We start from the raw sequence: 27,843 nt of genomic DNA on the forward strand, positions 1-27,843 counted from the left end.
TGTCTTGCTGATGTAGACTATGTCTGGAGCAAGCACTGGTGTGAGAAGCAGACACATATGTAATTTATAACTGGATACCTGTGGCTGTAAGGCTAGGAAATCATCTGGGTGTCAGCGTAGAAAACACTGCTGGTATTTTAACACGTACATTGTACTGAATCCCCGTCCCGCTGTCCCCGTAAACACCATTGTGCTTTTCATCTGCCACATTTGCAGCAGCAGCAGCAGGGAGATTTCCCCTGAAATGGGACTGCTGACCCAGCAGCCGCCCGGACAATGTGACGGGTGCTCCCAGGCAGCACAAAGCCCCCCTTCCAGAAAGCCGTCGCACAAAGCCGAAATCCCACGCGAGCCCTAACCCGCTGGGCTCGGCACATCCCTCCCGCCAGTGCGGGGCCAGGCGGCCGGGCTGAGCGGCGGTGCTCGGCAGGCTGGAGCGACAACATGCCCTTGCCGAGGCGCCGGTCGTCTTTCCTGGGGCAGCAGCCCTCTACCTCCACGGCGGAGAGCTCGGGGCCGCCCGGCCGCCGGGTGAGCGTCGGAGGTGGAGGGAGCCTGTCGAGACCCCCCGGAGTCTACGTGGGCACCGTTCCCACCGGCGGCGTGAGCAGCCTGGGCACCCGAGTGTCCCGTAGAGCCCTGGGCATCAGCAGCGTCTTCCTCCAGGGTCTCCGCAGCTCCGCCGCCGCCGTGCCCCTGGCCCCGGGGCTGGATAAGGGCAGAGGTCTCTCCTACGAAAGCCTGAATGGCTGCTTGGTGGAGTACATCGAGAAGGTGCGAGCCCTCGAGCAGGTCAACCAGGAGCTGGAGGAGCACATCAGAGTCTACCTGGACAAGAAGGCGGCCAGCGTGGGCAGCTGGGGAGCGCTGCGGGAGAACTGGGAGGCGATTTACCACCAGGTGAGCGCCGGAGCGCGGCCGGCAGCCGGCGGAGCGGGAGGGAGCTGCGCGGGTCATTAGCAGCACCGGGCGGCTAGGCACAAGGCTGCTCATGAATGCCGTCTGATTCCAAGGCGAGAAGCCTAGACAGAGGGTATAAAATCTATCTTCATGATAATTAGCATTATTATGCCTATTAAGCGGGAGAATTGCCACAGGCATCATGTGCATGGGAGCGATTGAAATGCACCCCAAGGCACCGAAGTCTGGGCTGTTTAAAACGATGGGTGGAGTTTTTTTCCCCCTTTTTTTTTAATTTTTTTTTTAATTATTATTTTAAGTCTGTGGTTATTACACTGAGTATCAAAATTATTGAAAGAAACCTGCTATGACTGAATTAGGTTATTTCTCAACATGATATTACAAGCACGTTGAGGGGTTTTGTTTTTTAATCAGTAATTCAGATTTTTACTTCATTCCCTTGTTGGCTTAATAACATTTTCAAAACTCCATTTATTAAAAAATAATAATTACATGGCTACAAATGAGTGACTCCCTTCCTTTCCTTTGCCATCACCCGACCATCCCTCGCTCCCACCTTCTCCATACGGCACAAATGTTTATTGTGGGGATGTGAAATAGTGTCTGTATTGACCTCATGGGCAAGAAGGATTTCCTTTTGCTGGCCAGTAAGGCCTTGGAGGCTGATGTCCTGCTTGCAGCAGACACAGGGCTCTGTCTGCTGAGGTCTTGGTGCACCACACAAGCCTGACTTCCCATCTCCCAGACAGTGGGAGCAGACAGGATTCCACAGACCTGGAGTCTGGCATCTCACACACCTCTTCCCAGCAGTGCTTGTGCAGGCACAGAAAATGCCATCACTGGGTCTTCAGAAAGCCTGAAAGCCAACTTTAAGTTGCCTGGGACAATTGTGTGTTTTAACTTGGGCTGGCCAGTTTTACTTTGCATTTTTAGGGCATGTGTTCTTCCAGAATGCTACAAACATTGCTTGAACCCTGAATGTGTTGGCATAAGCTGTTGTACAAATATCGTGTCAGCAGAAACACCCAGTTAAGCACCAGCTTTTAAAGTTGTTATTAGTAAATGACATTATTGCTTCCTGAAGGGAGCAGCTGCTGAAGTAAAGGGGTGCTCTGAATCTGGGGTACAAAAAGCCATCTCCTTGAACCTATTACCTCACTGGGGAAGATGGGGACTTTGATAAGGGACAGGGAGTTAATCTTTTGCAGCCACCATCCCATGTCCTCCAGACCAGTGTTGCATTTCATAGTTGTAGACTTCACCTGTAAATCCTACCAAGATTTATGGTTAAGCCCAAAAATGTGGGACCATAGGAAAGGACCATTTAGGAAGAACTGTTTGATTTTTCATTACATAAACCCCCAACATTGCAGTGCAGATGAACCTGCAAATGTATTAATTTTTCATCCAAATTGCTTTCCTTTCAACCTTCCTTTGTGGTCATCCTTGCCTCTGCCTCTTTTTTTATGAATGAATAAAAGCAACTCATAATGAAATCTAGCCTGAATATCAGGCTCTTCCTATATGAAAATCAGAAAAATAAAGCCATGTAGTAATAGCATTTGTGAGTATCATAGAAATGAAGAGAAAAAGATTAGCATCATCCGTATCTATTTAACTATCAAAACACATCAGAAAACACATAAAATCTTCTGAATTGCTTCAATTAAATCAATAACTGAGGCATCACTTAGTGGGTTTTGTCTTTCACGGATATGATCCAAGCTGTTATGTTCAATTCTGATTAATAGATTTCTTTGCTTTTTTAATTAAGCATTTAACCAAAAATGAAAGTAGGAACCTATCCAGCCCAAACACCAATTAGCTCATTCGTCCTGGAGCTAATTTGTAAAATTATGCCAGCATCAACATCAAAACCACCACATTTATTAAAATAATGTCAAAATCAGTTGCTGCAGAAACAGCTGAAATCACATGAAATCAAAACCCTCTTGCCACAACACATCCCAAACAGAAAAGGAAAAGGCATTCAGGAGCAAGGTGGAGCAGAAATGGGAGACACCTGACAGATACATTCCTAAATGTAATTTTTGTAAATATATTCAGATTTTCTGCAGATGTCCACATCTACCTTGATTTCTTTAAAAGTGTTTTCAGCTTCTTGTAAAATCTGAGCACTCATTTAGATTCCTGGCCAGGCCCATGGGTTCAGTGGGGAGAAATGCCCAGCAGCTGTAAAACCCCTCAGTGCCATTTGCATAAAGCAGGTATGAAAGTCTTGGGGAAAAAAACCACTCAAGCAGGCACCTGAATTAGCCCAAGCACTCATGATAGGAACGGTTTTTGAACAAGAAACAGCAAAGAAAAATACACAGTTGGGAGGAGGTCTAAGCAGGAGCCCTTTCCTCTTGCCCTGCTACTGAGAAGACAAGGACATGGCCACAAAGGACTCTCCTGGTCTCAAAATCACAAATGTGAGAGGCCCATCTCTGCAGTGGCACAGGAGAGACCCCAGCAGACGTGAAGTCCTATTTCCCTCCTGCCCTTCCTCGGATGTGCTCCAGCATCCCAAATTTTGGGTAGTTGCATTGCCAGCAAAAACAGCTCAGTGCTAGCATATCTCCTGAACACAGAGCTAAGGGAAAAAATGTGTCAGCAAGTGACTCAGAGGGTGTGTGTGAGCACAGGCTCCCTCAGGAAAAAAACACTCGTGTTTCCTTGCAATTGTCAGAGTTATGGCTGCAGCCAGGGATCACTGGTGGGAGCTGAATGATGGAAAGCCACTCTCCAGCTCACAGGGTTAATTATCCGCCTGGGCAGCTGGCTTTTAGCAGAGCAGGTGGACACACACTAATTGGGACAGGCGCAAAGTGAGAGGGTTTTTGCGGAAAAAGAGGGAAATGAGAAATCCTTGCCAAGAGGAATTCATGTGACAGAATTACAATTTCATTACAGAAATATAAACTTTACCCTGTGCATAATCTTCTTCTCCAGGCTTCATCCTGGTCTTCTTGTGTAAAGCTCTCTCTCTAATCAAATGTGTCTCTTCTGCAGAATAGGAGACTGTTTGCAATGGCAATTCCTTCCCAGGGAACAGGGCAGCACCTGGCAGAAGTGGATGCTTGAAACAATCCGAGTGAGTTTACAGAGAGAAGAGGGTAGCTCAGCCTCCATGGCTGCTCAATTACAGCTGCATGGGAGACACAGAGATTTATTTTGTCTATGAGATGACAAATAGTGCAGTTCAGATCACAGGAGTAAACACACAGGCAAAAGAAGGAATCAACATCCTGGAGCAATTTTATCACTGCTGTGACTGATCATGACATCCTGTGCATGGCTGGGAGCATTTGAAAGACCTCCAGAGTTTTCCTATGGAGCTACTTTTATTTGCACTTGACCTTTCTATCAGCATTTAATCAGTGTGAATGTTAAGCCTGGAGAATATGCAGGTCTAACAGCCTGAGGAATTGCCACATTTGGACTCACACCCACTAATTTATTTGCTGCAGGGTCAGAAGAGCCGCTGAGTGTTACTTGTGATACACTCTAGCACAACACGGTGCGTGATCAGTGTCTGTAAATGGGTGAAATAACACTCTGCTACTCATCTAAGGGTACAACAAACTCCTACAAAATGGCACAAAGCTTGATCAACTGCCCTACAGAGGATGTCAGTGAATTCATTTTAATCATGTTCTCTCAGCCACCTCCAATAGCATAAATTTGGGCTGCCTTCAGAGGCAGCTGTGATGGGGTGTGAGGTTTTCTCCTTGTGCTTGTGCAACATTACAGTTTTACAGATCATTCCTTGAAGAGGTATCTCCTGCTTTGAGAACCAGGCATTCTTTGATGCAGTCCTGTGTACTTGTAAAATATTTGATGTATACATGAAGTTGAATTTCCCTGGATGCAGCAGGAATCAGGAAAGGAGGCATCAATCTCAGCCTCTCTCCAGGTATTACCTTTCCTGAGGCCATGCAACAAATGCTGCCCTTGCTGCCTTTGAGGTTTCCTCCTTCAGGCTCTAAGAAAGGGATCAACATGGAAAGCATGACCAAGAGCATTAAGAGTTTATTGCTTAGCAGTGGGCTGCAGGCTTTCAGCCTGACTTTAGTTGTGAATTAAAACCTGTTGGAGGCAATGGTCTAGTATCACCTATTTCCTTGTGTGTGTGGAAGGAAAGACTAGATCGACATCTTCTGATCTTTTCCCATGGAGGCGTTTGCTTTACTGAAGTGAACTTAAAAGCCAGAGAAGTTTCCATTACATGAATAATTAAACCATGAGCTTCATTATCACAGGCCACACCTGAGGCCATGAATTTAGTAGCAGTCAGAAAGGATTTAGACTTTTGTAAGAATAGCAAAAATATACAAAAGTACAGATAAAGCACAGCTAAGAATTTGAAAGGCTTAGTAAATCTTGCCATGCCAAACTTGGCCAAATCTGTGTTTAAAAAAGTTGCTAGTCACCAGGGACAAGGAGTAAATTCTCCCTATAAGTGTATCTATCACTTCAGTCTGGCATCTGCCCACTCTGTTGAAGCAGCTGTTTTATCCTTGATGCCAGCTGTAACACAGCAAATGGGCCAGCATGTTGATGCAGATTTTTATGAGACTTTTCTTTCAAAAAATTAACATTGCATTTTCATGTCCACAAAATCGCAATGAAATCAAAGAAAATTGTTCCTGCTTTGTAGTTAAGATGTTTAATACCATGAATATTCACTGTTAATTCAAGAGCTGAAAAAAATTGTGATCAAAAGGTGTATGTGCATCACAGAACTGAGTGTTGAAAGACAATGTGTGACTGAAAGGAACTATTGTTAGTAATAATATTTGCATTTTTTTTAATTCTTCCTATTTTGGCTCTTTGAATGTCACATGAGCATCAGTGATTTAAGCCTCCCAGAAGCTCTGTGAGGCAGGACAGCTCTGCCTTCTGCTTTACAAGCAGAGGAGGCAATGTCTAAGTGCTTGCAGCATTGCAAGGCGTCTCATTCCCAATGGACACAAAGAAGGGAGTGTTTCCTAAACTGCTGCATCATGTGTTTTAGTACGCATGTCAGCAAAGTGGCTACAAATCTGTCTCACAAATGCTGTGTGTTTGCATCCAACTGTTGATTAATAGGAGAATTAAATCAAACAAACAAGCCCCTAGATGGAAGACTTAGATCTCTTCTTCTGGAGCCTAGGAAAGGGCTTTCACAGCTCATGCAAATCAGAGGGAACCAAGATTTCAGAGCTTGTGTCAAAGAGGTCCCTCTACTTCTGTGCCGACTAAATGCCAATTTTCCATCCTTCAGGAGAAACTCAGGTATCCTGGTTCAAGGGAACCTGAGGACAGAAAAGCAGCATGTCCCCAAAGCCCCAGCTCTGCTCAGCTGCTCCGAAATGCCACAGATGGACAACCCAGGGTTTGGGGAGTTAGGATAGTGCTGGCAAAGTGGGGCTGCAAAAAAAAAAGGGGAGAAGGAAATAAAGGGTTGAACAATGAAGAGCAGCCAGTTCTGTGCGCAAACAAGCACACAGAATTCTTCTGTACTTGTGTGCTGCACAACAGGGCTGGCTGGAGTGTGGTGAAGGACCATCTCTTTGCCCACACCTGTGGCTTTCGTGACATCTCTTGAGTCCTGTGCTTTTGCTGTACTCCTCAACTTTCCCATGCCAAAATTGAGGCTTTTTTTTTCCCCCTGAGTGGCGGTATTTACAGAACCTCTCTCTTCTGTCCAGATGCTGTTTTCATGAAATGTGTTAGAACTGGATGTCTCTGAGATGGTCTATCCCTCTACCATATTGTTTGGAATTGGCCAAAAAATCCCACAGTTATTGAAGAAAAATAGGTTCCCTATGCAATGATGTAAAACAAGCTCCATCCCCAGCCACCTTCCCTGTTTTTCCCTAACAGTAGGTGAGAATGAAGAAAATCACTTTTTAAACTCTTGTTCCTCATCAGATTGAAAAGATGTAGAGTGCTTTTAACTTCCTGATCCATTATGGACATAATGGATAGTGAAGAACAGGTTATTTCTCCACATTTCTCCTTATCAAGTGCCTTCAGGTATTACATATTTGTTGGTCCAAACATTTGTAAGACGTTTGGAGCAGTAAGCCACTCTCCATGAGGGTAAATGTTAATTACCACCTAGAAATGCTTCAGCCTTGCATGCCCACCTCCACCCCCTCTCTAAGCAGCCTCAGGGCAGGTGGGAACATAGGGCAACAATCCCACTTGAGATCCACTTGTCTGGATGCAGCCTTGATGTTCCCATATTGCATGGTGTGTTTCACCTTGGAGAAGCAGAATGCTTTGGGTGACTTGCAGTCTTAGTTACAGACTTAAATAATTAAGGAAAGATTTTTCTGCTTAAAGAGCTCTCCTGGCCAGCTTAAAAATCTGATCTTATTTATGAGGTCATTGAGTTTTAACTGCAAATCTTCATGGGTGTCTCCTGAGAAAGACCAAATAAATGTTCAGTTCAGCTTTTCCAGAGTGGCAGCATGGATCATGGGGTGACTGGAGCTCCCAGACACTTACTTGCAGAGGTGATCACTCTAAGCCTGGTACTGAATTCTGCATGGTCACCTCCATAGCTCAATGCATGTGTGACTCCAGGGCAGGCAGTGGTGTTTTTTTTCCTTTTTATCATTTTATATAACCTTCCTGAATCACAACAAGCTGCCAAGTCACAAGCCTTTCAGGTTTACTTACCCCTCAAGTACCTCTTGGACATTAGAGACACACCCCAGAGCCATAGCAATGATACCACAGTCTGATTTGCACAATCTTTCCAATCAGTGTAATAATCTTTGAAGGCTTCTCAGGTCTCATATCTATCGCAAGAGCCTAGAGGATCCCATAGGAGAAGGAAAACGACGCTCTGGGAGCTGAGGAGGGCTCGCAGGCTGCAGGAGCAACAAGTATTCCGTGGCTCCCTGAGGAGGACGACCCTGAAGAGGACTGCTAATATGGGAAGTAGAATAGGAACTGCATAAGTGCTGCTTAAATTGTATCTAGAAAGTATAAGTGGGACTTAAATGATGAAAATACCTTGAGCACAGCAATGAATTTTTCCCCTTGCAAAGAGCTGGTGATCGGAATAAATGTGTTGCTACAAGAAGATGAGGGCTTAGGAGGAATGAGCAGTTTGATGACAAATTACAGCCTATTTGCCGAGAATTCGTGAACTTATATGTACAAAAATAATTGATTAAGTTATCTGGAAGGAGTCACTTGAACAGCCCTAGGATGAAGGATTATTTTCAGAATGAAAGCTGTACATCTGCTTAAGATACATGTGCTGAAGCTGTTCATTGCTTGAGCTCTGTTGTATCTTTCTTCTAGGTGGGTGAAGCAGTCCTTGAAAATGCTCGTCTTATGCTGCACACTGAGAATATTCAAGCCTGTGCTGAAGATTTTAAAGACAGGTAGTCCTGAAGTGACACACAGTTGGCCACTTTCTTTAAACTTTGCCTTTGTGAACACTTAATTTGTTAAGGGTATAATGCTAGGGAATAGAATGGACTTGTTTTTTAAGTTGCATATTCAACACTCTGATTTGGGAGAAAAATAATGATGGTGCTAACATTATTTTGGAAGATTCTGAAGATTCATAGTAACAAAAATGTGCACAAGCAGAAGCAATGACCTAAGCTAGTCTTAACAAAGACATTGGTCTCTCACTGAGAGGCCAGTATTCATTCAAAATTGAGTTGGCATTTTATAAGGGCGAAATTCCATGTGCTTTTTAGTTGTAAATTTCAGTACTTCTGTGCTAAAACCAATTGGTTTGGGAAATAACAATCATTCTGTTACAGCCGCAAAGCGAAAACTGCACCACTACAGACATCAGGGTGGAAATGTTAGACAAGAAAATAGAAATGGGCTGTGCTGATTTCCCTTTGCTGAGAAGAATAGGAAATAAAAGAAGAGTTTAAACACTGGCAAACTACTTTTTTATTGTCTTTCTGTTTGAAAAGCCTGAAAGTCATATGTATGAGTGCATTAAGCTCTTTAGATTTTACTCTGGAGTTGTGATCCTTCTAGCTTTTTATACTAATAATGATCTCATTCATTTACAAATATCTTTTTGCAAGCTCTGACACAAAAACCACACTTAAAATTAATTGATTTTTATCTCCTATGGTTTTTTATCACCCTTTAAGCTTATTTTTCTCTCTCGCATTATTTTATTTAATCATAAAACCAAAATGTGTTAATCATTCTTAAGTTTGCCTTTTATTTCAGAAACGTACAACTCTGAGATACTCACTTGGCTATACATCCAGCAAGTTACATTCATATTTTGTGTAGTTTTCAAAAAATACTTTTTAGAAGTGTCAGCTGACTTGGACAAGAAGTCTACATAACAAAAACAATGTTGAATCAATCTACTGCATAGTGAAACTCCTGGGATCAACTGCCACTCTCCCAAGCTTTAAACTCCCAGCAATGAAGGTGGCTATTGAGAAGCAAAGTGTTTATGAAGCAGGTTCCCAACTAACGTGCCAGCCCCTTCAGGTCCGCAGGTTGGACAGGTTTGGCACAAATGTCTCCCATCCAAGGAGATTCACAATGCAATCCACATTTTCAAAGGAAAGCCCAAACCAAAAATGTACAAACAAGAGCAATGAAGCAAGCAGTGCTCTGGAATAGAAACTGATTGCCAAAATTTCCCTACCATTGCAACCATGGTTTGGAAATGAGCCGTTTGTTCCAACAGCAATTCTAGCTGACAAACCAACCACAGAAATTTCCTTTTATTTTGTTACTACTGGGATTTGGTCTTAGGGATGGGCCAGGACTTTGGAACATAGGTCAGATTTCTATCAGCATGTCCGTTGGTAAGAGTAATGCTTGATGTTTTTTCTTTAACCATTGCTCTAAAAGGTTTTTATGTAGACAAGTGAGTAGGTATTCTCATTTTACAGCCACGACAACTGAGAAAAAGCCACCTATGGTGATACTATATATAAATAAGAGATCTAGCAGGAAACCATGAGCCTCTCCATGCTTTTTCTGGAATCTTATCAGGTTGATAACCACCATAGCACATACTGCTAACTTGGCCTGTTTTCTTACACTCTGAATTAATGACAGGGCACTTCAGGCAGTTAACTTCAAGTATGAAGAGACAAGGTGAAAGTATATTGTCTGTGTTTCTGTGCCTCTGTCTGGGACACATTTGCCAATTAGCAGAAATAGTATCATTCAGGAAAAAAAAAGACAGGTTTTACTTGCTGAGCTGTGCTGTGGTGAAGTTTGGCTTTTTTTTTTTTTTTTTTTTTCTTTGCAGGTATGAAAATGAACAGCCATTCAGAAAGGCAGTGGAAGATGAAATTAATTCCCTATATAAAGTGATTGATGATGCTAATTTAACTAAAATGGATCTGGAGAGTCAGATAGAAAGTATGAAGGAAGAACTAACTTTGCTATCAAAGAATCATGAAGAAGTAAGTGCAGACTCGGGACACTGCAAAGCCAATGTGTGCCTGTTTCATCTGGTTGGTATCATATATCTAGAGCAAAGCAAACATTAAAAACTCCACCTGCCATGTCTGGGCAGGGGGGGAATTTTCCTGAAACATACTCCTATTTCTTTCTTCTCTTTTAACTCACAGGACTAACCCCTGAGGCATTATCAAATTACTTATATGTAGGTGTTAACCCTTTCTCGTTTGATAAATGTGACATGGAAGAGACACCATCCCTTCATTTCTTGTCAGACACCACATGATGGTCAAAGGGCTGCACAGTCATGCAGTCATGCTGGACATCTCAGCAGTGAGATCTGATGGAAGGAGAAAGTGCATGTACAGGGCACCAGTTCTGGTCCTGCTGTACTAATGTTGGGCATTAACTAGGTTCTTAAGAAAATACCCTGCTTGGCTTAGCAAGGCGCTCAGTTCCCAAAACTGAGTCTCTCTTGAGAAGCACAGCACTGAAGCAAGTCACAGGGAGAGTGGCATGAAGGAGTGGCTCTAAAGAATCATCATCAAAGGTGCTGGCAAAAGCAGGTTTAATATGAGATGTGAAAGTGCAATTTAACTTTGATGGCAAGGTTCATTTTATTACTTACTATATAATGAAGCTCACAAAGGAAAATTGGATTAGAATCAATCTAGAATAGTTTACATGGAAATCGGGGATGCAGAGCGTAAAGGTGCTAAAGGATAAAGGTCAAAAGGGTTAGGGGAGGCCTTCCCCTTGAGTCATGAGGTTCAGAGCAGACCTCCTTGCTTTCTAAACTTCTGATGGAGATTTGGTGCAGCTGAGCCCAAACTTTACCTCAGACTTGGTCAACGGTTTATAGCTATAGGATTTGTCAGCAGCCGATCACTGATTAATGTAACATTTACAAAATGATCCAATAAGGTTTCCTGTAAGCACAGCAGTAACTTAACTGTAGATTTGGGATGGCAGTATTCATACTATACTTGCTATAGAGTATTTAAACTAATTCACACACTCACAGAAACAGACATGAAGAAGTTGGTACAAAAGTGCCTGTTAAAAATTTCCCTCAAGTTCAGTGCAATACTCAAGTCAGATGCTTCTGTATCTCTCAACAGGTGAGGGCTGAGCCTTGAGGAGTAGTGGGGATATCCCAGGCCCCACCATCAGCATTTGGCAACAAGTATTGAGTATTGCAAACTTGTTAGAGAGCTTGTTAGCTCTGAGAGGTGTCCCAGTCAGAGGAAGATTGCTGCTCACAGCCCTCTGCAGTCCAGATCTCAAGGTCCTCACTCAGGACTACTGTTTATAGAGTCCTAAGACAATTTGCTCCAGTCATCTGTCAATCTCCATTCTGGCTGTAATCCAAGATGGTAATTACTGGAGATTTCCTCAGAAGTCTGGTAACAAAAATATTGTTCCACTTGATCTATGATTCGGGCAACTAATATTCCAAGGTTATGCTAGGATAGCTGAATATCTCTTTCCCTTCCTTTCTTAGGCACCAGAAGCTCCTAGGAACAGACAGTGTTTCTGATAAACTCAAGGCAAGCTTAATTGCCCAGGAGCCATTGATTGATTAAGGGTGAGGTTTATAAAAAATTCCTGAGCTCACAGAGAGGCCCCAGTGGGTGGGGAGGATGCACCACCACAGACAGGCAGCCAGAAGAGAAGCCCATACTACCCAATTTTGCAATACTTTTCCACTTACTCACTGCATTCACCGACATTATTTGCATGAAGGTGGTTTACTTCCTTCATCAGGGATTTCAGGATTGAACACAAATCAGCATCTTTATTCATGGGGACTTGAATATGGAGCTGTTGCTAATCCCTCATAAGGGGGAGCAAGCAATTGTGCTGGTGCCTCAAAAGTAAGATAGAGCTTGAATTGTGATGGCTCACAAAAGCAAGGTACTATCCTTCCTTACATTTCTTACCAGTTGTTCCTCCAACCACAAGATTTCAGCAACAGTGGCTTGCCAAGATGAGGTTGCATCACCAGCTCCCTACCTGCATCAGTCTAATTCCAAGGCTGGCATTTTGCAGAAAATAACCAGTGGCTTCATCACCAGTGCATGGCAGGAGAAGACTGAAGTTGCTTTAGATAAGAGGGTAAAGAGAAAAATGATAGAAATAAACAAGATCCTCTTTAAACCTCCAAGTAATGCAATGACTGCTGTGAAACCAGGAAAGCTGTTGCTGATGCTGTTCTCTGTCTATGGCATAATGAGACCACCAACTTATTCCATCTTGATCCTCACGTAGACAGCAAGGAGCCCTTTCAGAGTGGAAAGATGCTTTTTTCTTTATCTTTTGGGAGTACCTGAGTATTTGCAGAACCACTTCAGCATGGGAAAACTGCCTGGTTTTCCCATGGCAGCAGGACCAGGGGAAGCTGCTTAAGAGCAGTCATGGAATAAAAGCTAGAAGAAACTATTGCTGAGCTCTGACAAAATACAGTCCCAAGAACTTACCTGAACAAATTCAAACCTTTCTTTCCACTGATGCTCCCAACTAGCAAATCCATGCCAAGTCCTTTCAAAGGTTTTGTGAACTTGGAGTGGGCACATTTTGAGGTTTGCATTCTTGCAGGTTCATAATTCACATAATTCCCATATATTTTTACCAGTATTGTCACTGTCAGGGGTCACTGCTTACAAATACAATTCCCAGATGCTTTTACACTACTTTTTTTTTTTTTTTTGTGCCAATAACACAGATAAACAGGCTGATATAAAAGGATTGCAGTGCCAGACAGTTAAGATACATGTGAAAATCTCATTAATTCTTGCGTTCCTGAACACAATGTACAACTGATGTGCTACGTTTAAGTGTGCAATTCTAAACCTGCTAATTCTCCACTGGTTACATGTTTTTGGAACACCTAAATTTAAAGAAGGAACAGAATGCTGCCACAAAGGAGAATCCTCTTCATCTAACATGCACATGCATAAAACACACACTTGTCTCACACAAGCTGTGAGGCTGTAGAGCTCCTACTGCTTTGCATATCTTGTATCTTCCAACAGATGCTGGAAGGCCCATGCTCCTGCATGGTGCAGCAGCAAGGGAAGAGTTTCTGATATCCTGTAAGCTGTTAGTTCCTTGGCCCAACGTCCACACTGCAGCTTTACTGGCAATGTTTGTAGTGATTTCGGGTCCCAGCTGCACAGCGTGCACGTGTCAAGCACTGGCTGCTGGAGAAACTTGCCACTGTTGAGAGGGCTGCTAAAGGCACTGCCTTGGTGCAGGGCTTCAGTCTCCTTCCATCAAGGGGAAAACTCTTCCAGTACCCTAGATCTGCAGGAAGAGACCCCATGCAGAAGCAAGGCAAATCCACATTTGAAAAATAAACCCTTCAGTGCACTAAATCATTAATGTAGATATACCTTTTGGGATTTAATTTAATTACTCTCTGTTTGTGGCACCAAAAGAGCTCTTCCTTGAGCTTCTCTGAAGATACCATTCAATTGTCCAATTCACTTTCTTTATGTTTGTTATTTTTGTTCAAGGATGTGAAGGTATTATACAAGCAGCTTGCTGGATCTCAGCTGGAAGAACTTGATGTTCCCCTGGGAAGTGGCCTGGATGACATTCTGGAAAAAATCAGAATTCACTGGGAGAGAGACATTGAAAAGAATCGTGCTGAGACAGGTGCCCTGCTCCGTACCAAGGTCAGCACTCTGTAACCCACTCCAACATCACAGGATACCAAGCAAACACAAAATCTCTCTAATATTCTGCAATGTCTTTGAGGGTTGGGTGTTTTTTGTTTCATTTTGTTTTGTTTTAAACAGAAAAGATGTTAAAAGATGTTAAAGTATTTTGGTCCAAGTCCAAATGAGAATGCACTTATAAAGGCTTTCTTGGGATGCACAGAGTTAAGCACTGGTGTAAATGGCCCTGCTCGTATTGCAGGTATTTGTGGGAGCCTTTCAAGGGCTCTGAAATTTGGCTAAGGAAAACAATCAGTTGATACCTTCTGTATAGGATAAGCCTCTATTATTGCCCTTCTTACTAGGGCTGTTCCTTCACTTAATAATTTACAAGGGTCTATAAATAAGAAGGGCAAAACACATTGCTCTCTACACTACAGACTCCTTGGTTTCTCCCTGATATTGTTTCCTTTGGCAGCAGTGGGAAAACTAGATATTAACTTAGAAATGAAAAGTGATGAGAATAGCCATTCCTTTTAAATAGGGGTTCTCTCCTGAGGCTGAGGCTGAGTCTGAGTCTGAGTCTGAGACAGCCTTTTAATACAGCTTTTTCTCTGTCATGAAGGATCACTCTTTTTCCAACGTATTTTTGCACAGCTGAAGCATTAAGTTCAGTGGATGATCCTGTATGTTAGAAGCCATCTCGTTCTGAGCTGGCTCTTACAGCAGAGCATGACAGAGTAAATCAGGAGAGCAATGAAGATGGTGAAGGGCCTTGAAGGAAGCCCTGGTGAGGAGCGGCTGAGGTCACATGGTTTGCTCAGTCTGGAGAAGAGGAGATTGAGGGGAGACCTCATTGCAGTCACAACTTCCTCGTGAGGGGAAAAAGAGGGGCAGGCACTGATCTCTTCTCTCTGTTGATCAGCAACAGGGCCCGAGGGGATGGCCTGAAGCTGAGTCAGGGGTGGTTTAGATTGGATGTTAGAAAAAGGTTCCTCACCCAGAGGGTGGTTGGGCACTTAACAGGCTCCCTAGTGAAGTGGTCAGAGCACAAACCTGACAGACTTCAAGAAGCATTTGGACAACACTCTCAAGCACATGGTGTTACTCTTGGGGTTGATCCTGTGCAGAGCCAGGAGTTGGATTCAATGATCCTTGTGGGTTCCTTCCAACTCAGTCTGTAATTCTGTCAAATCATAACTGCAGCAGTGCTGTTGAAATACTTAGCAAAATCATATAAACATATCCCCCTGTTCCTAGGTAAAGAGCTGCCATGAGAGGTGTAGGGGGTATCGAAGGCAAACAGTGAGAAAAAACAACAAAACCAAGAAGTAAGTTTGCAAACATATGTGCAAGCTCTGAGTTAATTTTCAAAATAAAGAAGAAAAATCCTGTGACCACAGTGATATTAAAATTGCTAGGAAACATACAAGAAGCCAAGCAGAGGGGGTTACTCCAGAGGTCCCATCAAGTTTGTGAAAATACCAGACTTATATATGCAAAGTTTTCATAAAGTTAGTCTGTGGGCCTGATTTTCAGCTCATACAGTCCAAAGGAAGTGAGTGACACAGTAATAAACTACACGAGCCTGGAGAGTGCCTCCATGCAAAGCACATGTAGCCCTGAAAAGCCAGGGCATCCTCAGTAGCCTCTTGAGCTTTCCCCAGAAAAATCAATTCCTGACCCACTGCCAGGTTTCTGTAAAATGAGCATCACTCTGAGGGCACCAAATTCTTCAGTGTTCCCACTGCTCTGTCCTGCTTGTTCCTCCTCCTTCTCCTCCTGTGCAAAAACACCCTTACAATTTCTTTCTTCCTATTTCTTTCATACCTTCAATATCTGGCCTTTTAGCTGCTCAGAGATATAATTTGGGGAGAAAATTGACAGCTCCTAGTACACTGCTCTATCATGTCTTTGATACCCAACACACCCCAACTCAGCCATCTTAGCCTAAGCTCTTACTAGTTTCAGTTGTTCCTGTTTTGGTTGTTTTTTTTAATGGAACAAAGAAACAGAATATCACAGATTTCTGGGGCAATCAGTTCTGGTTCTGCACAGGTTCTGGTAAGACATTCCAGGGGCTTTTTTTGCACAAATTAAACCCAGATGATCCAGTTTTGTGTCCCTTATCTCCTACAGACACAGATCAATTCAGATTACTACTATGTATACAGATGACAAGAGTTTAGCTTTTATCAACTACGCTGTGGTTTAAAATCATCTTTTGTGGTTAAGTTGTATCATTTGGTTATCCACACAGTGAAAAACATACTCTTGCTCTTTTGTGACATCACAGGAGGGAGAGCAGTTCCCTGCACTCCTTGGCTCTTCATTACCAGTCTTTTCAGTGTCTCTCTGTGAGGTTTTCCTTGGCCCCTAATATTTTAATTTCCTTTTTCTGTACCTAACCTCTGGTGTACCTGTGAGCAGCTCAGACCAAGGTGTTTCAAATGATATCCTAGCAGTGACTTAAACATGAGGGCAGTATTTTAGTTTTTTTTTTTTTTTTTTCTGACTAATTATCTTACCTCATTTGCTTTGCCTTGTGACTAGATTTGCTCAATTGGCAGTATTGGCTCAATTTTTCAAGGATATTTGGGCACCAAAACACACCAATTTACATTCATACCTAATGGGGTTTCACATGAGCCTTTTTTAGATGAGTAATCTCAAAACTCAAGTTCATTGTTTTCACCTGTGGACTTTTTTGCCTGTAGTGGTTAAAATCTTTCCACAAATTGGCACAAGTAATTCAAACCCTTGCAAGACATGCATGCTATTTAATGTTTTTCCCTGGAAAGATACTTTACTTACTGATGTGATGTTCATTCGTGTAGTTTGATTCCAAATATCCACCCCTGCTCATTGCTAATCTGTATGATTTTCTGTCATCCATAAATCCTTCTAATTCATGCTTTATTCCCAATGCAGTAGACCTTGAGGCATCAAGCTGTTAAGCTTCTGTCTTAACGGAACTAGACCTTCATTTTCCTCTTCATGTTCCCTCTCTTGAACAGCTGTTGATCCATGGAAAAGTTCTGCCCTGAGCACACAAATACACAGCTTTCTCTGTTGGCCTCATAAAAAGTTATGAAAAATCTTGTGAATTATGCCAGTTGTTTCTCCCTTTTTTGCTACTTTGCTAAAACTTTTCCAGAACACTCAAAAGCTTTTCAAAGTAACTTTCTTTCTTTAGATACCACGCTGGTCAACTCTGGGTGTTGGTGTTCCTTTCCTAACCATTCTTTCATTATCTGGATTCCATGAAAAACAGACTAATGAGGAATTCTGCACTCATGCACAATGCTTGGCTCGGAACTGTACAGACATTCAAAATCCACAGATTCCTAGGAAACTCAAGCACTAACATGATAAAGACTTAGGAAGGTGATTTCATCCTCTCCCTCCATTAATCCAGTTTTTTTGTGGTCACCACATGTATAGCCATTCCCTTATAAAGCATCTCAGGAATAGGAAAAGTCCCCAGAAAACATGAATTACCTAGTGAAGAGGACACACAGACTACTTCTGCACTTCTCCACAGAAGGAACCCCAAAGATGAGGCCAAGTGTCATGCCCAGCAGCACCCCACACATGGACACCTGGGGCTGGTAACCCTGTAAGGAGGGTGGGGAAACCTTGTGTGTCCCAAAAGTTTTAGAGTGCATTCAGTGTGTGCTCACTTGCTGTGCACTCCTCAGCGTTTAGGATCTGATGCAGCCATCTCCATCTACTCCATCTGCCTGTTCTCTTGTTCACACCGCTACGGTCAGGTTCACAGCTTAGGGTAGCTCCTGGAAGGGTTTCAATGCCACCTGTGGTGAGGGCAAGCTGCACTTATAGGTAGCATTTGGGCCACCAGCAGGGTAAATGTGAAAGCCTGGCTTCAGGTAATGGGTGTAGGCTATAAATATAGAGGCAAAGGCACCTTCCCTTCCCTGTGTATCTCTTTAAAAAGAGGCATTTGCAGTCCTCATAGCCCAAGAAGGTGCAGACTACTCTCTCAACACAATTTAGGAGACACAATTTACTGAAGAGTGGCAGGTCCTTGATCACTGGTTCACCAGGAATAGTCAGGTAGAATTATGTCTCTCTGAAGCATAAGCCCAAACAAAGCACTTCCAGAAAACACAGGATCTGTGCAATTTGCTGGAAAGGACAGGTTTGGTTATTGGATTGAAATTCAGCCCTCTGCAACACAGGTTCTTAAATCTAAATTTCTGTTTGAGACTTAACTGGCATTTAAATGACCTTTTTCCATTGAGGCTATTTCATTCACAATGTGCAAGGTGTGGGCTTCACAAGGTAATACAAAAAAAACAGCCCTATTTTTGGTGCATAGTCCTAGATTTTTAAAAATTCAATCTTACTTTTAAAAGAAAAGAAAATCAGAGCAGGGTCAAGATGAAGTTTCAGAGTAGGATGGAAGTATTTTGCATAGTTTAATTTTAGCATCAACCACAAGAAATGTAGGTTTTGACTGAAGAACTGTATTTTCTAGAGAGCCCAGAGCTCTGGGCTGAAAAACCTTGATCTCAGCCCTTATTAAAAAGTAAAAAAATTCTATTTTTATTAAGGTACTTTTCCCTTCACCTATTTTCAAGGAACCTGAACTAAACACATATAAAACCCCTCAAGCCATAAGAGCAGGAAATAGCATAATTAACTTAGGACTTAATTAACAGGAATTTTTTTTTGACCCCTGTGATATGACTTGCTGTCTGACTCATAGAATCTTTTGTGCAAAATTAAGGTGTGAGTAGTTCTGAAGACACACAACTTTTTAAGAAATCTTATGGCTATAAAATGAACAATTACAGCAATGTTTTCTCTTTAGAGATAATTTTAAACATACAAGTATGAATTCTGAACAGCTGTTGTTGACATGGATAACATAAAAATGCTTGTATGCATAAGCCATTTTACAGTAAATGCCTAGAAAATATGACAATTTTGACACTAAGAAGTATCCATAATTATTCAACTGAGGGATTTAATGCACAGGAATCAAACTTAGAGTCAGAATTGCCACAAACTGTGAAAATATTACTGTCAGTTTGGTCTGTAAGGAAGCTAAACCATAACTTGCGTAGGTTGTGATGACAGGCGCCTTCTTTCACCAGCAACAGGCTGAGACAATGGCTGCCATGCGAACCCAGGAGGAAGAGCTGGTGGAGGGCCTCAGAACCGAGTTCCACGAAACTGCCTGCAAAATACAGAGCTTGCAAGCAGAAACCGAATCTTTGAGAACCTTGGTAAGGAAAGCTGGGTTTTCAGTGGGTGTATTCTCTGTGAACTCAACACACCTTCTGAGGGGAACATTCCTGTCTTGGGATGCAGATTTAAGAATGAATCCCATTTTCCACTAGATACTGTTTCTGGAGGTGCCAGACATTCTGGCGTCCTCTTGATTGAAATAGTGCTCCAAGTGTACCACATGTGACAACCAGGCTCCAAATTTCCATCTTCAGTGTATTTGTACTCAATTTCATGAAGATTGCTTGGCAGTGTAGTACTAGACAATGCGAGGAATATCTGCACCTTGTAAAAGTGCAGGTATTCAACTTTTGTAATGATAATACCTAATACCAAGGAAGTTAAAGAAAGGAATTCTCAAAATATACATATAGTCAATAGATATATTGGCCAAACATGAATAAAAATCACTATGAAGCATATGGAAATTGACTGATTTATTGTCTGCTGTCCTGCCCTTGCAGAAGAGGGGTCTGGAGAACTCTTTATATGACGCCAAGCACTGGCATGACATCGAACTGCAGAACCTAGGGTCTGTCATTTCCAAGCTGGAGGCAGAGATGGGAGAAATCAAAGTAGAAACCGAGCAGCAGCAGAGGGATCGTGAAAACCTGCTGACTAGCAAACAACAGCTGGAGAAAGACATTGCTGCATATCACTGCCTCCTGGATGGAGAGCAAAGCAGGTACTTGTCCTTAAAAGGGTGGATAACATGCTCCCTGGGAAGGCGTTGTGAAGTTGCTGGAAGCAGGAGGACTGGGGTGCTTCTCATGTTTCATAAGGCTGGCTGGTAGATCATGAGGTTTGGAGAAGCTGCCAAAGGGGGAGAACACATCAAATCCCATCAAACAGAGATTCATAATATATTGGAAATGGGTACTTTCCACCACTACCACAGAAGGACATGCCATGAGTTTCACTTCTCTGAAGGTTTGAGATGTGGTATTAAAAAGCTACTACTAGGGGCTACATTAGTGGCTGCAAAGCAGATGTGTTGTTGTTTCCTGATTTGAATACATTATGCCATCCCTCTTCCTCCCTCAATACAGTCCAAATATTATAGCTGTGATCTTGGGAAAACTCCCTTTCTAAGCTTGTAACTTTGCCCTGAAGTCCAAAGACAGAATCTGGACCACTGACTATACCTTTTGTGAAGAAATGTGGTTCCGACTCTTAAGATTTTTCCTCTGGGAATAACCTGTAAACACCTTTACAGTGGTTGGGTTGAGTTGCTTGGTTGGGCTTTCCTAAGATCCTTAATCACCCTTAGCCATGGGAACCTCTGAGACTCTGATCCACAGATTTTGACTTGCTCTTCTGCTCAGGACAGGGAGAATTTTAAAATAAACCAATCTTGCTGAAGCTGGTGAGATTTCACCAGATGAACTGAGGATAGGACTTGGTTCAGCAATTTTCCTATTTCTAGTAATTTTTTTTTTTTTTTTTTTTTATTTTCAGCTGATTATGACTCCCAGCCCACAGAAGACCATTGCCATTAAAGCAAAAAATGTCACTGCCAATTATGTTCATGGAAGCTAAAAACATATCAAAGCAGCCTGCTTTATTCAGTTTGATTCAACAATCAAAGTAGGTTGTAGCTTGAACAACTTTATTAGACCCTCTTCATATAATTGCTTTGCTTACAGATTTCAATTTACTCATGTTGTTAAAGTTATAATAAAAATAAAGAATATCAGGCTTTTGTTTGATTTTTTATTTCCTTCCAGTATTTTTCACGATAGCTGGATGGGGTTGGATTAAGACTATCAGCTCTCCATTTCCCACCAAGTAAACTCTTTATTTTCACAATACAAATATATCAAGACTGAGCTACCCCTCCACACAGCACCCAGATGGAAATGATAAGTGCTGTGTTGTGTCACAAGACACAACAAGACCATGAGCTCAGTAGTGTGAAATCTAATTCAAATAATGCCAAAGGAGTTTAAGTGCACTGTTAACTCAATATGATTAATTTTGCAACATGCAAACCAGCAGAATCATTAATCTAAGCATCCTATCAGCACCTTATAAACACATTTTTAAGTCTAGACTAAACCTCTGGAAAAGCTGAAGGTGTAGGAGAGCAAGTTCTGCCTGCATGCAGGTTACATCCTTTTACTGTATACTGAAAGTCCAATCCAGGGTATCAGTTTGTGAAAATTTGATACTCTTTGATATATTGATATATTTTTATATTTGTTTTTATATGGTTGCTCTTTCTTAATATCAACTTCCCTCCAAGGCAGGTCAGCCACACTTCTTTTGAGCAGGAATCCACATAACATTAACCTGGTGGCTAACCTTAGGTCATTGCCTGTATTTTGATGGCATCATGAGGGAAAAGATTTCTCCATCTTTCACTTTTGACTTTCTTTTCTATTTTAAACATTGATAACCTCATTGTATTGCATGTGCAGTATGGTCACATAAAATGCCAAGATGGAGCTTGATTTTCAGAGAAACATAATGAACCTTAGCTCCTATCACACAAAATTTTAGGCAGGTGGCTGGCTTTCCTTCACAAGTTTCTGCACAGCGATGAAGTTAACCATACATGTGTTTGCTGGATTGGGACTTCACAAGACTAACAGTTGCACTAGGTGACAACACAGTTCATTAAATGGACTCAAAGACTACTGAGAAATGGCATATATTAGAGAACACACTGGCATACAGCACATATGAGAGGTAGACTTCAGATATTTTGACTTTTAATTGAAACATTAGCTAGGAAAGCTACTTAGATTTTAATGACTGAAAATCAAATACTCTCCAAATCCACTAAACTTGATCCACCAGTGGAATACAGGAATAAGGACACAAGTGTTGTCATGCCTTTCCTTGTACATTCCCCCACACAGGAAAAATCCTTCCTGATGCAGCTGCCTGATAAATGATCCTTCATTTAATCTCTGCAAAAAGTCCATCTGTCATATACCACCTGCAAGATTTTGATAAAAAATTACTGGATTAAAAGATTATCCAGCAACAACCAAAATAAATATAAAGGGAGATGATGGCAGATTCTGGTTTTTTTTCCTCATATAATGTAGGCTCCTCGGAGCAGCAATAATACCTTCTTATGCATCAGTGCAGACAGAAGTTACCAAGCTGAGATTCCATCTGATGATGAGAAAAAATACACATAAAGAGTGATACAAGAAATTAGATGACACACGTCCTTGGGTTGGGGCTAACTGGTTGGTGTCTAGGAATGATCAATTTTTGGCATTAACAAAACATAACCTCCCACTCATTCCTGACACAGAAGAGAACAATCTCCCTATGATTTGAAAGTGAAGAGGGAATTGTAAAAACATAATATACAATCTGGATTCAGATCCATTTGCTATCTTCTAGTGATGCTTCTGGTATGAAAAGCAACTGACTATCCCACTGTGAAACTATTCTTTATAAATGTCACTCATGGAGATAAACCCGATGAAATTCTGAGTCTACAGTTATACACAGATATGAAAGAAAGATTTTTTAGAAGTTTTTTATAAGCCATGATCCATTATACTCCATAAAAAATAAATCAGGTTAATACTAAGATGTTTATTCATTGGAATGGAAATAGTTTCTTTCAAAATCATCAAGGTATTTCAGCACGGAGAAGTGTCTGGAAAAGGAGGAAGCATCTAAGCATAAATAATGAATTTACAGCAGTTTTTCTCTCTATTCCTAGCAATGACCAAAAACCACAGAAAATATTATTTTTGTGAATAGTCCATCAAAAGTCAAACGTAGCACATCTGGCCCTTCTAAATCAAAATGCTTTCTTATTAAGTGCTAAAGCTCTTGTTGAAGAAATCTCTCTGCACTTTTACACAGACTCCTGTGGGTGCCTAGCTGGCTATGCAGCCCCTCCAGGCTGCTTGAATCCTGTCTGAGCACTGACAGTCTTCACTCTGCGAGATGGGATATTGAGAATATGAGAGACTAAAGGCTTTTACAACTATTTGTAAGCACTAAGGTTCATAAACTGATTTAGCTTTATATTTATCCTCTAGTCTAGCAGTTGCTTTATTAAATACATATGTACATGTTTCCACTGGTTTTCCTCAGAAAATCAGCACCAGAAAACAGATGTTATTATCTCTCACTGCAGTATCTCTCACACCTATATTCCTGTGAAGGAAATTGTGGCATTTGCTGTTATGAACACTCAGCATGCAGTCAGAGAGCACAGATAATACAATCTAAAAGCCAGTTGCTGTTAGACGTCTCTGCTCCCCCTCATGTGCTATGTGCTATTGCCATTGCACCATCTCATGTTAGCACCAACATCTGTCTGATGTCTCTGGAGACAGATCAAGATTCAAAATCAGCAGAAAATTAGCCCTGCAAAATGCTGGAAAACTTTCCTGCCACTTGGTTCCCTGAATCTGGCCACTGAAGGGACAGACATGTACCAATGACAGCACAGGGATGGTGAGAGGAACTAGTCCAGACTGTAAAGCACAGCCACCCCCTTGGTGATAGCTAGTCACTAGTTCAGATGAGCTGTGCTATCAAATCAGATGTGTACTTTATACTTCTCCCAGCCAGGCAAAGCTTCTGCTGCACCACAGCCTGAACACACACTGCTGTATCCTTGGGGAAGGAGAGGGTGCCAGTTCTATGTGAGCCCCTGCCTCATTTAGGATTTCACACTGAGCAGCAACATAGCACACCAGCTAAAAACTGGTATTCTAGCCTATCATTCTACTGGTTATATTTTCATATAAGAACTATTATACTGATTCTGTGATTAAAAGATTATTTTTAAGGTCACTTTCACTTTGCCATAGTCTAAAATTTAACAGTTTAACAAACCACCATGCACTGCTGGCACGTTCAGTGCCTGCGTTCAGATGGCAATCAGTGGTGGAGAAATGAGCATGAAAAAACTTCTTCCTTCTGGTTGTAGAGGTCTGAAACTACAGCTAACTCTGAGCTTAGAGGCTCTTCTCTTTAAGCTCCTAAAGAGAAGTGGGCCCATGATGTGACAAGGACTCTACCAGAACCCTTCTGAAAGCTGCTCTGCACCTAATGGCACCTTCTCCAATTTCCTTAAGCAGGCATCTGCCCAGGAGTTACTGAATGTTCTTCTGCTTGTGCTCTGCAAAGAAGTTCGCAGTGCTGTCACCTTCTTGTCAAATAATGGAGATTATTGGGTACAAAGGAAGATGAAACACTGGGAGACCAGTCTGCTCCTAACTCTTGCATCACCCACAACTCACTCCAACTTTCCTTCCTTCAGTTTCTCCAAGCGAACAGTGGCTGCTGCATCACTTTCCCTACATGCAGTAGCCTTCATGTCTCAGGCTTTACAAAATGCACTAAAACACACAGGGAGTAGCATCATGGCAGGACTTGCCATAGCTAAGGAATGGAGAAGAGGCAGGCAAGCACCACTGTATGGGGAGGAGAGAGAGAGACGAAGTCTTCGGAGTCCTGGGGGTAAATCTGTACCTGAGCAGAGGCATTCCAGGACTTGCCATAGCTAAGGAATGGAGAAGAGGCAGGCAAGCACCACTGCATGGAGAGGAGAAAAAAAGTCCTTGGAGTCCTGGGGGTGAATCTGTACCTGAGCAGAGGCATTTGGAGCGCCATGTCTTGCCAAAGGCAGGTCACACAGGTCAATGATGCACAGTGAAGCAGGGAGCTGTGTGCTGAGCTCATGCTCCCGGCACAGCAATGTGGCATTCTGGATATATTCCTTGCATTACAGACATCACTTCTGCCAGTCCGTGCCTGCGAGCCATTCTTCAGCCAAGTGTTCTCTGTACAAGTATTGAGGGACGCTGAATTTGAGAAAGGAAAACACAAAAAATTACCTTTTTCCTGCATGTAACTTTTGTACACAATAAAAATCATAATGGTAAAAGCTGATGCAATGCTTCCGCACAGAAATACAAACGCCATGCATCAGCACATTTTCACAACTTCACATAAAAATAAAACTAGAGATGGGAGGCAAATCCAAACATAATTGCATAACTAATGCTTCCTTTAAGGCACCGAGACATGCCTTTAAATCGGGATCTAAGCCTTCCGCTTAGATAAGTTGCTGCTATTTTCCATGATTTCTGCTGAGTCTGTTCCAGATTTAACAGCTGAAATGTTTCTTGGTGCACTGCTCCTGACAGGTATTAAGTTCCTAATCCAGAGCTGGGCATTCCAACCTTACAGTACTGTGTTTGCAAGAGACAAGTGATGCAGATGCTAAAGGCTGCAAAAAGGCATCGGGTTTACATTCTCTGGCCTGATAATGGGACTGTCCGTAATAATACAATGAAAATATTTCACCAGTTGCTGAAATTCAAGAAATGATCAGCTTACAATCGGGCACAGCACTGTGCTTAGTACATTGTTAGGTTATTTACCACAAAAGCTGAGGGACACAAACTGTCTGCTTAGTTGAATGGTATCCCCTGTGCTGAGCCTGCAAGTCCCAGCATGGGGCAGTGCTGGAGGTATGTTGGCTTCCCAGGAAACAAGGGAGCACGAACACAAGGGAATGCAGCACTTTGACAACAGGAATGTCAAACACTCTTCCACACCCAGCCATTCCCGGTCACACCTTCCACATGACCTTCCATTAGCTGAAGGGGACAGTAGGAAGGGAGTACCCAGAAGGCACAGAAAAATGAGATTTTTGCAACCAAATTTGCTCCCTACTTCAGTAATGATTCCTATCACAAATGGAAAGTGTCACGAATCATGTGACATTCTTGGTGTTACCAAATGAATTGTTGTGCTTGCAACTTTTAGCTCTCTAGGGCCTGCTCTGTGCAGGCTCAAATCCTCTAAGCACACAGGTAGTAAATATACAAGGAGGACATCGGGTGACACATAAAAAGAGGATTGTAACACATTTCCAAAAGGCAGAATGCTTGACTACAGTGACTCAGTTACTCACAGCTACAAAACACCTCATGAAGACATCATGTATTTAACCTCTTTCTGCAACGTCAATGGCACCTTGCCTATTCTTTCAAACAACCTGAGAAATATGGATGGAAAACACTAATTAACAGCATTGTCATGGACATAAGTTGAGACTGTCAACTTTCAAAGGGTGGAAAAACTTTTAATTTATATGCTAATACACACATATATAATTATTTGAAGTGAAAATATGACATGCACAAAATTATACTAAATAACTCCAGAATACAAACATACCTACTTTTACACAATTGTAACACAAATCAATGCATATTTGATGGGTAATTCTCATTTGGGCTCACACTTTACCAGTAGGAACTTCTATCTCCTTTAGATGGCTGATGAAAGAAGTAAGTAATCGGAAAAAGTGTTTAATGTAATTATTTCTGAGTCATGACAGGCTGAGGATGTTTTTCCAAATGTCCTGCCTCAAAGCTTTTGACGTGATTTGAAGCCACAGCGAACATTTTAAACACGCATGTTTTTTTCCAGAGTTAAAGGTCACTACAGTATCCAAAGAGAGAGGTAACAATCTGCAGACACTAACTGTGAAGTTTGTTTTCCAGCATATGTTCCCTAGGCTTCAATGCCAGTCAGAAAAGCAGCTAGGAAGCTCAGGCCAACACATCCAGACATCCCAGATAGAGCGGTGTTTCAAGATTTACTCACTTAACCACACAGACCCAAGATGAAAGCTAAATGACTTCCTTGCATCCTGTGCAATGACAGTGTAAGTTCACAGGCCTTGCTGGGGTGTGGGAGGCAGGCCTCTGTCCCCACAGTCCACACTGGGAATGAATGTCACCTTTCCTCAAGGGCTGGGGGAAGCTGGGCTGGCCAAGCAGTGCCCTGAGCCTGAGGGACCAGCTGAGGACTGCTGGGGCTGCTCCAGCAGTTCTCTCAGCCTCCTTGGAAGGGGTCCTGACAGAAAGGGCCTGCACTCAATGCGGGAAGCAGCCAAGGGCTTCCAGAGGAGCTACTGCTGGTCTCACAGAATTGTTAGGGTTGGAAGGGACCTCTGGAGATCATCCAGTCCATTCTGCTGGAACACATCCAGAAGGGGTTTGAATGTCTCCAGGGAGACTCCACACCCTCTCCAGGCAGCCTCTTCCAGTGCTCTGCTATCCTCAATATAAAGAAGTTGTCCCTCATACTAAGGTGAAATTTCTCGTGATTTAGCTTATGACCATTGCTCCTTGTCCTTTTGCTGGGCACTATGAAAAAGAGCCCAGAACTCTCTCGTCACCTGCCTTGGAGACATTTACGTAAATTTGCAAGATCCCCTCACTCTGTGTCTCTAGACTGAACAGGCCCAGCTCCTGCAGTCCCTCTCGCCCTCATAAGAGAGATGCTCCAGTCCCCTCATCATCTTCGCAGCCCTGCACCCTCTCCGGTAGCTCGTCCTGATGAACCCAGAACCGGACACATCACTCCAGACGTGGCCTCACTCGGGCTGAGCACAGGGCCAGCACCGCCCCTCTCGCCCCGCGCGGCCGGCGCGCGGGCGGCGGGCTCACGCGCACCGAGCCCCGCCCACGCAGGGCACGGGTCCCGGCCCTGCCGGACGCGGAAGGGCGGGGCCGGCGCGAGCCCGGGCCCCGAGCGCGCACGCGCCGTCCCGCCCGGCTCGGCCAATCCGCGTCCGCTTCGC

At 42.7% G+C, this 27,843-nt stretch overlaps 1 protein-coding gene and 1 long non-coding RNA gene across 2 annotated transcripts; one reads left to right on the plus strand and one right to left on the minus strand.

Annotated features, from left to right (window-relative positions):
- Nucleotides 1-420: 420 nt before the first annotated feature.
- On the plus strand, nt 421-20,063 carry BFSP2 (beaded filament structural protein 2). Its single transcript, XM_053959045.1, has 6 exons — nt 421-900; nt 8,230-8,312; nt 10,181-10,337; nt 13,854-14,015; nt 19,121-19,252; nt 19,718-20,063. The coding sequence occupies exons 1-6, from the start codon at nt 445-447 to the stop codon at nt 20,045-20,047; spliced, it is 1,320 nt and encodes a 439-aa protein (XP_053815020.1). The 5' UTR covers nt 421-444; the 3' UTR covers nt 20,048-20,063.
- Nucleotides 19,983-27,718, minus strand: LOC128796959 (uncharacterized). Its single transcript, XR_008433955.1, has 4 exons — nt 27,481-27,718; nt 26,164-26,247; nt 24,829-25,045; nt 19,983-20,066 (listed from the first exon to the last, which is right to left on the minus strand). It is a non-coding gene; the product is annotated as an uncharacterized LOC128796959 (long non-coding RNA).
- Between the last annotated feature and the right edge of the window lie 125 nt (nt 27,719-27,843).

Source organism: Vidua chalybeata, chromosome 1, assembly GCF_026979565.1.
Source record: "Vidua chalybeata isolate OUT-0048 chromosome 1, bVidCha1 merged haplotype, whole genome shotgun sequence".
NCBI classification, from domain to species: Eukaryota; Metazoa; Chordata; class Aves; order Passeriformes; family Viduidae; genus Vidua; species Vidua chalybeata.

Bases quoted from the DNA above. Each gene is read 5' to 3' on its own strand.
- BFSP2 (XM_053959045.1), top strand. From the start codon at position 445: ATGCCCTTGCCGAGGCGCCGGTCGTCTTTCCTGGGGCAGCAGCCCTCT. The intron at 8,313-10,180 runs GTAGTCCTGAAG...TTTTCTTTGCAG, and splicing joins GCTGAAGATTTTAAAGACAG to GTATGAAAATGAACAGCCAT. The intron at 10,338-13,853 runs GTAAGTGCAGAC...TTTTTGTTCAAG, and splicing joins TATCAAAGAATCATGAAGAA to GATGTGAAGGTATTATACAA.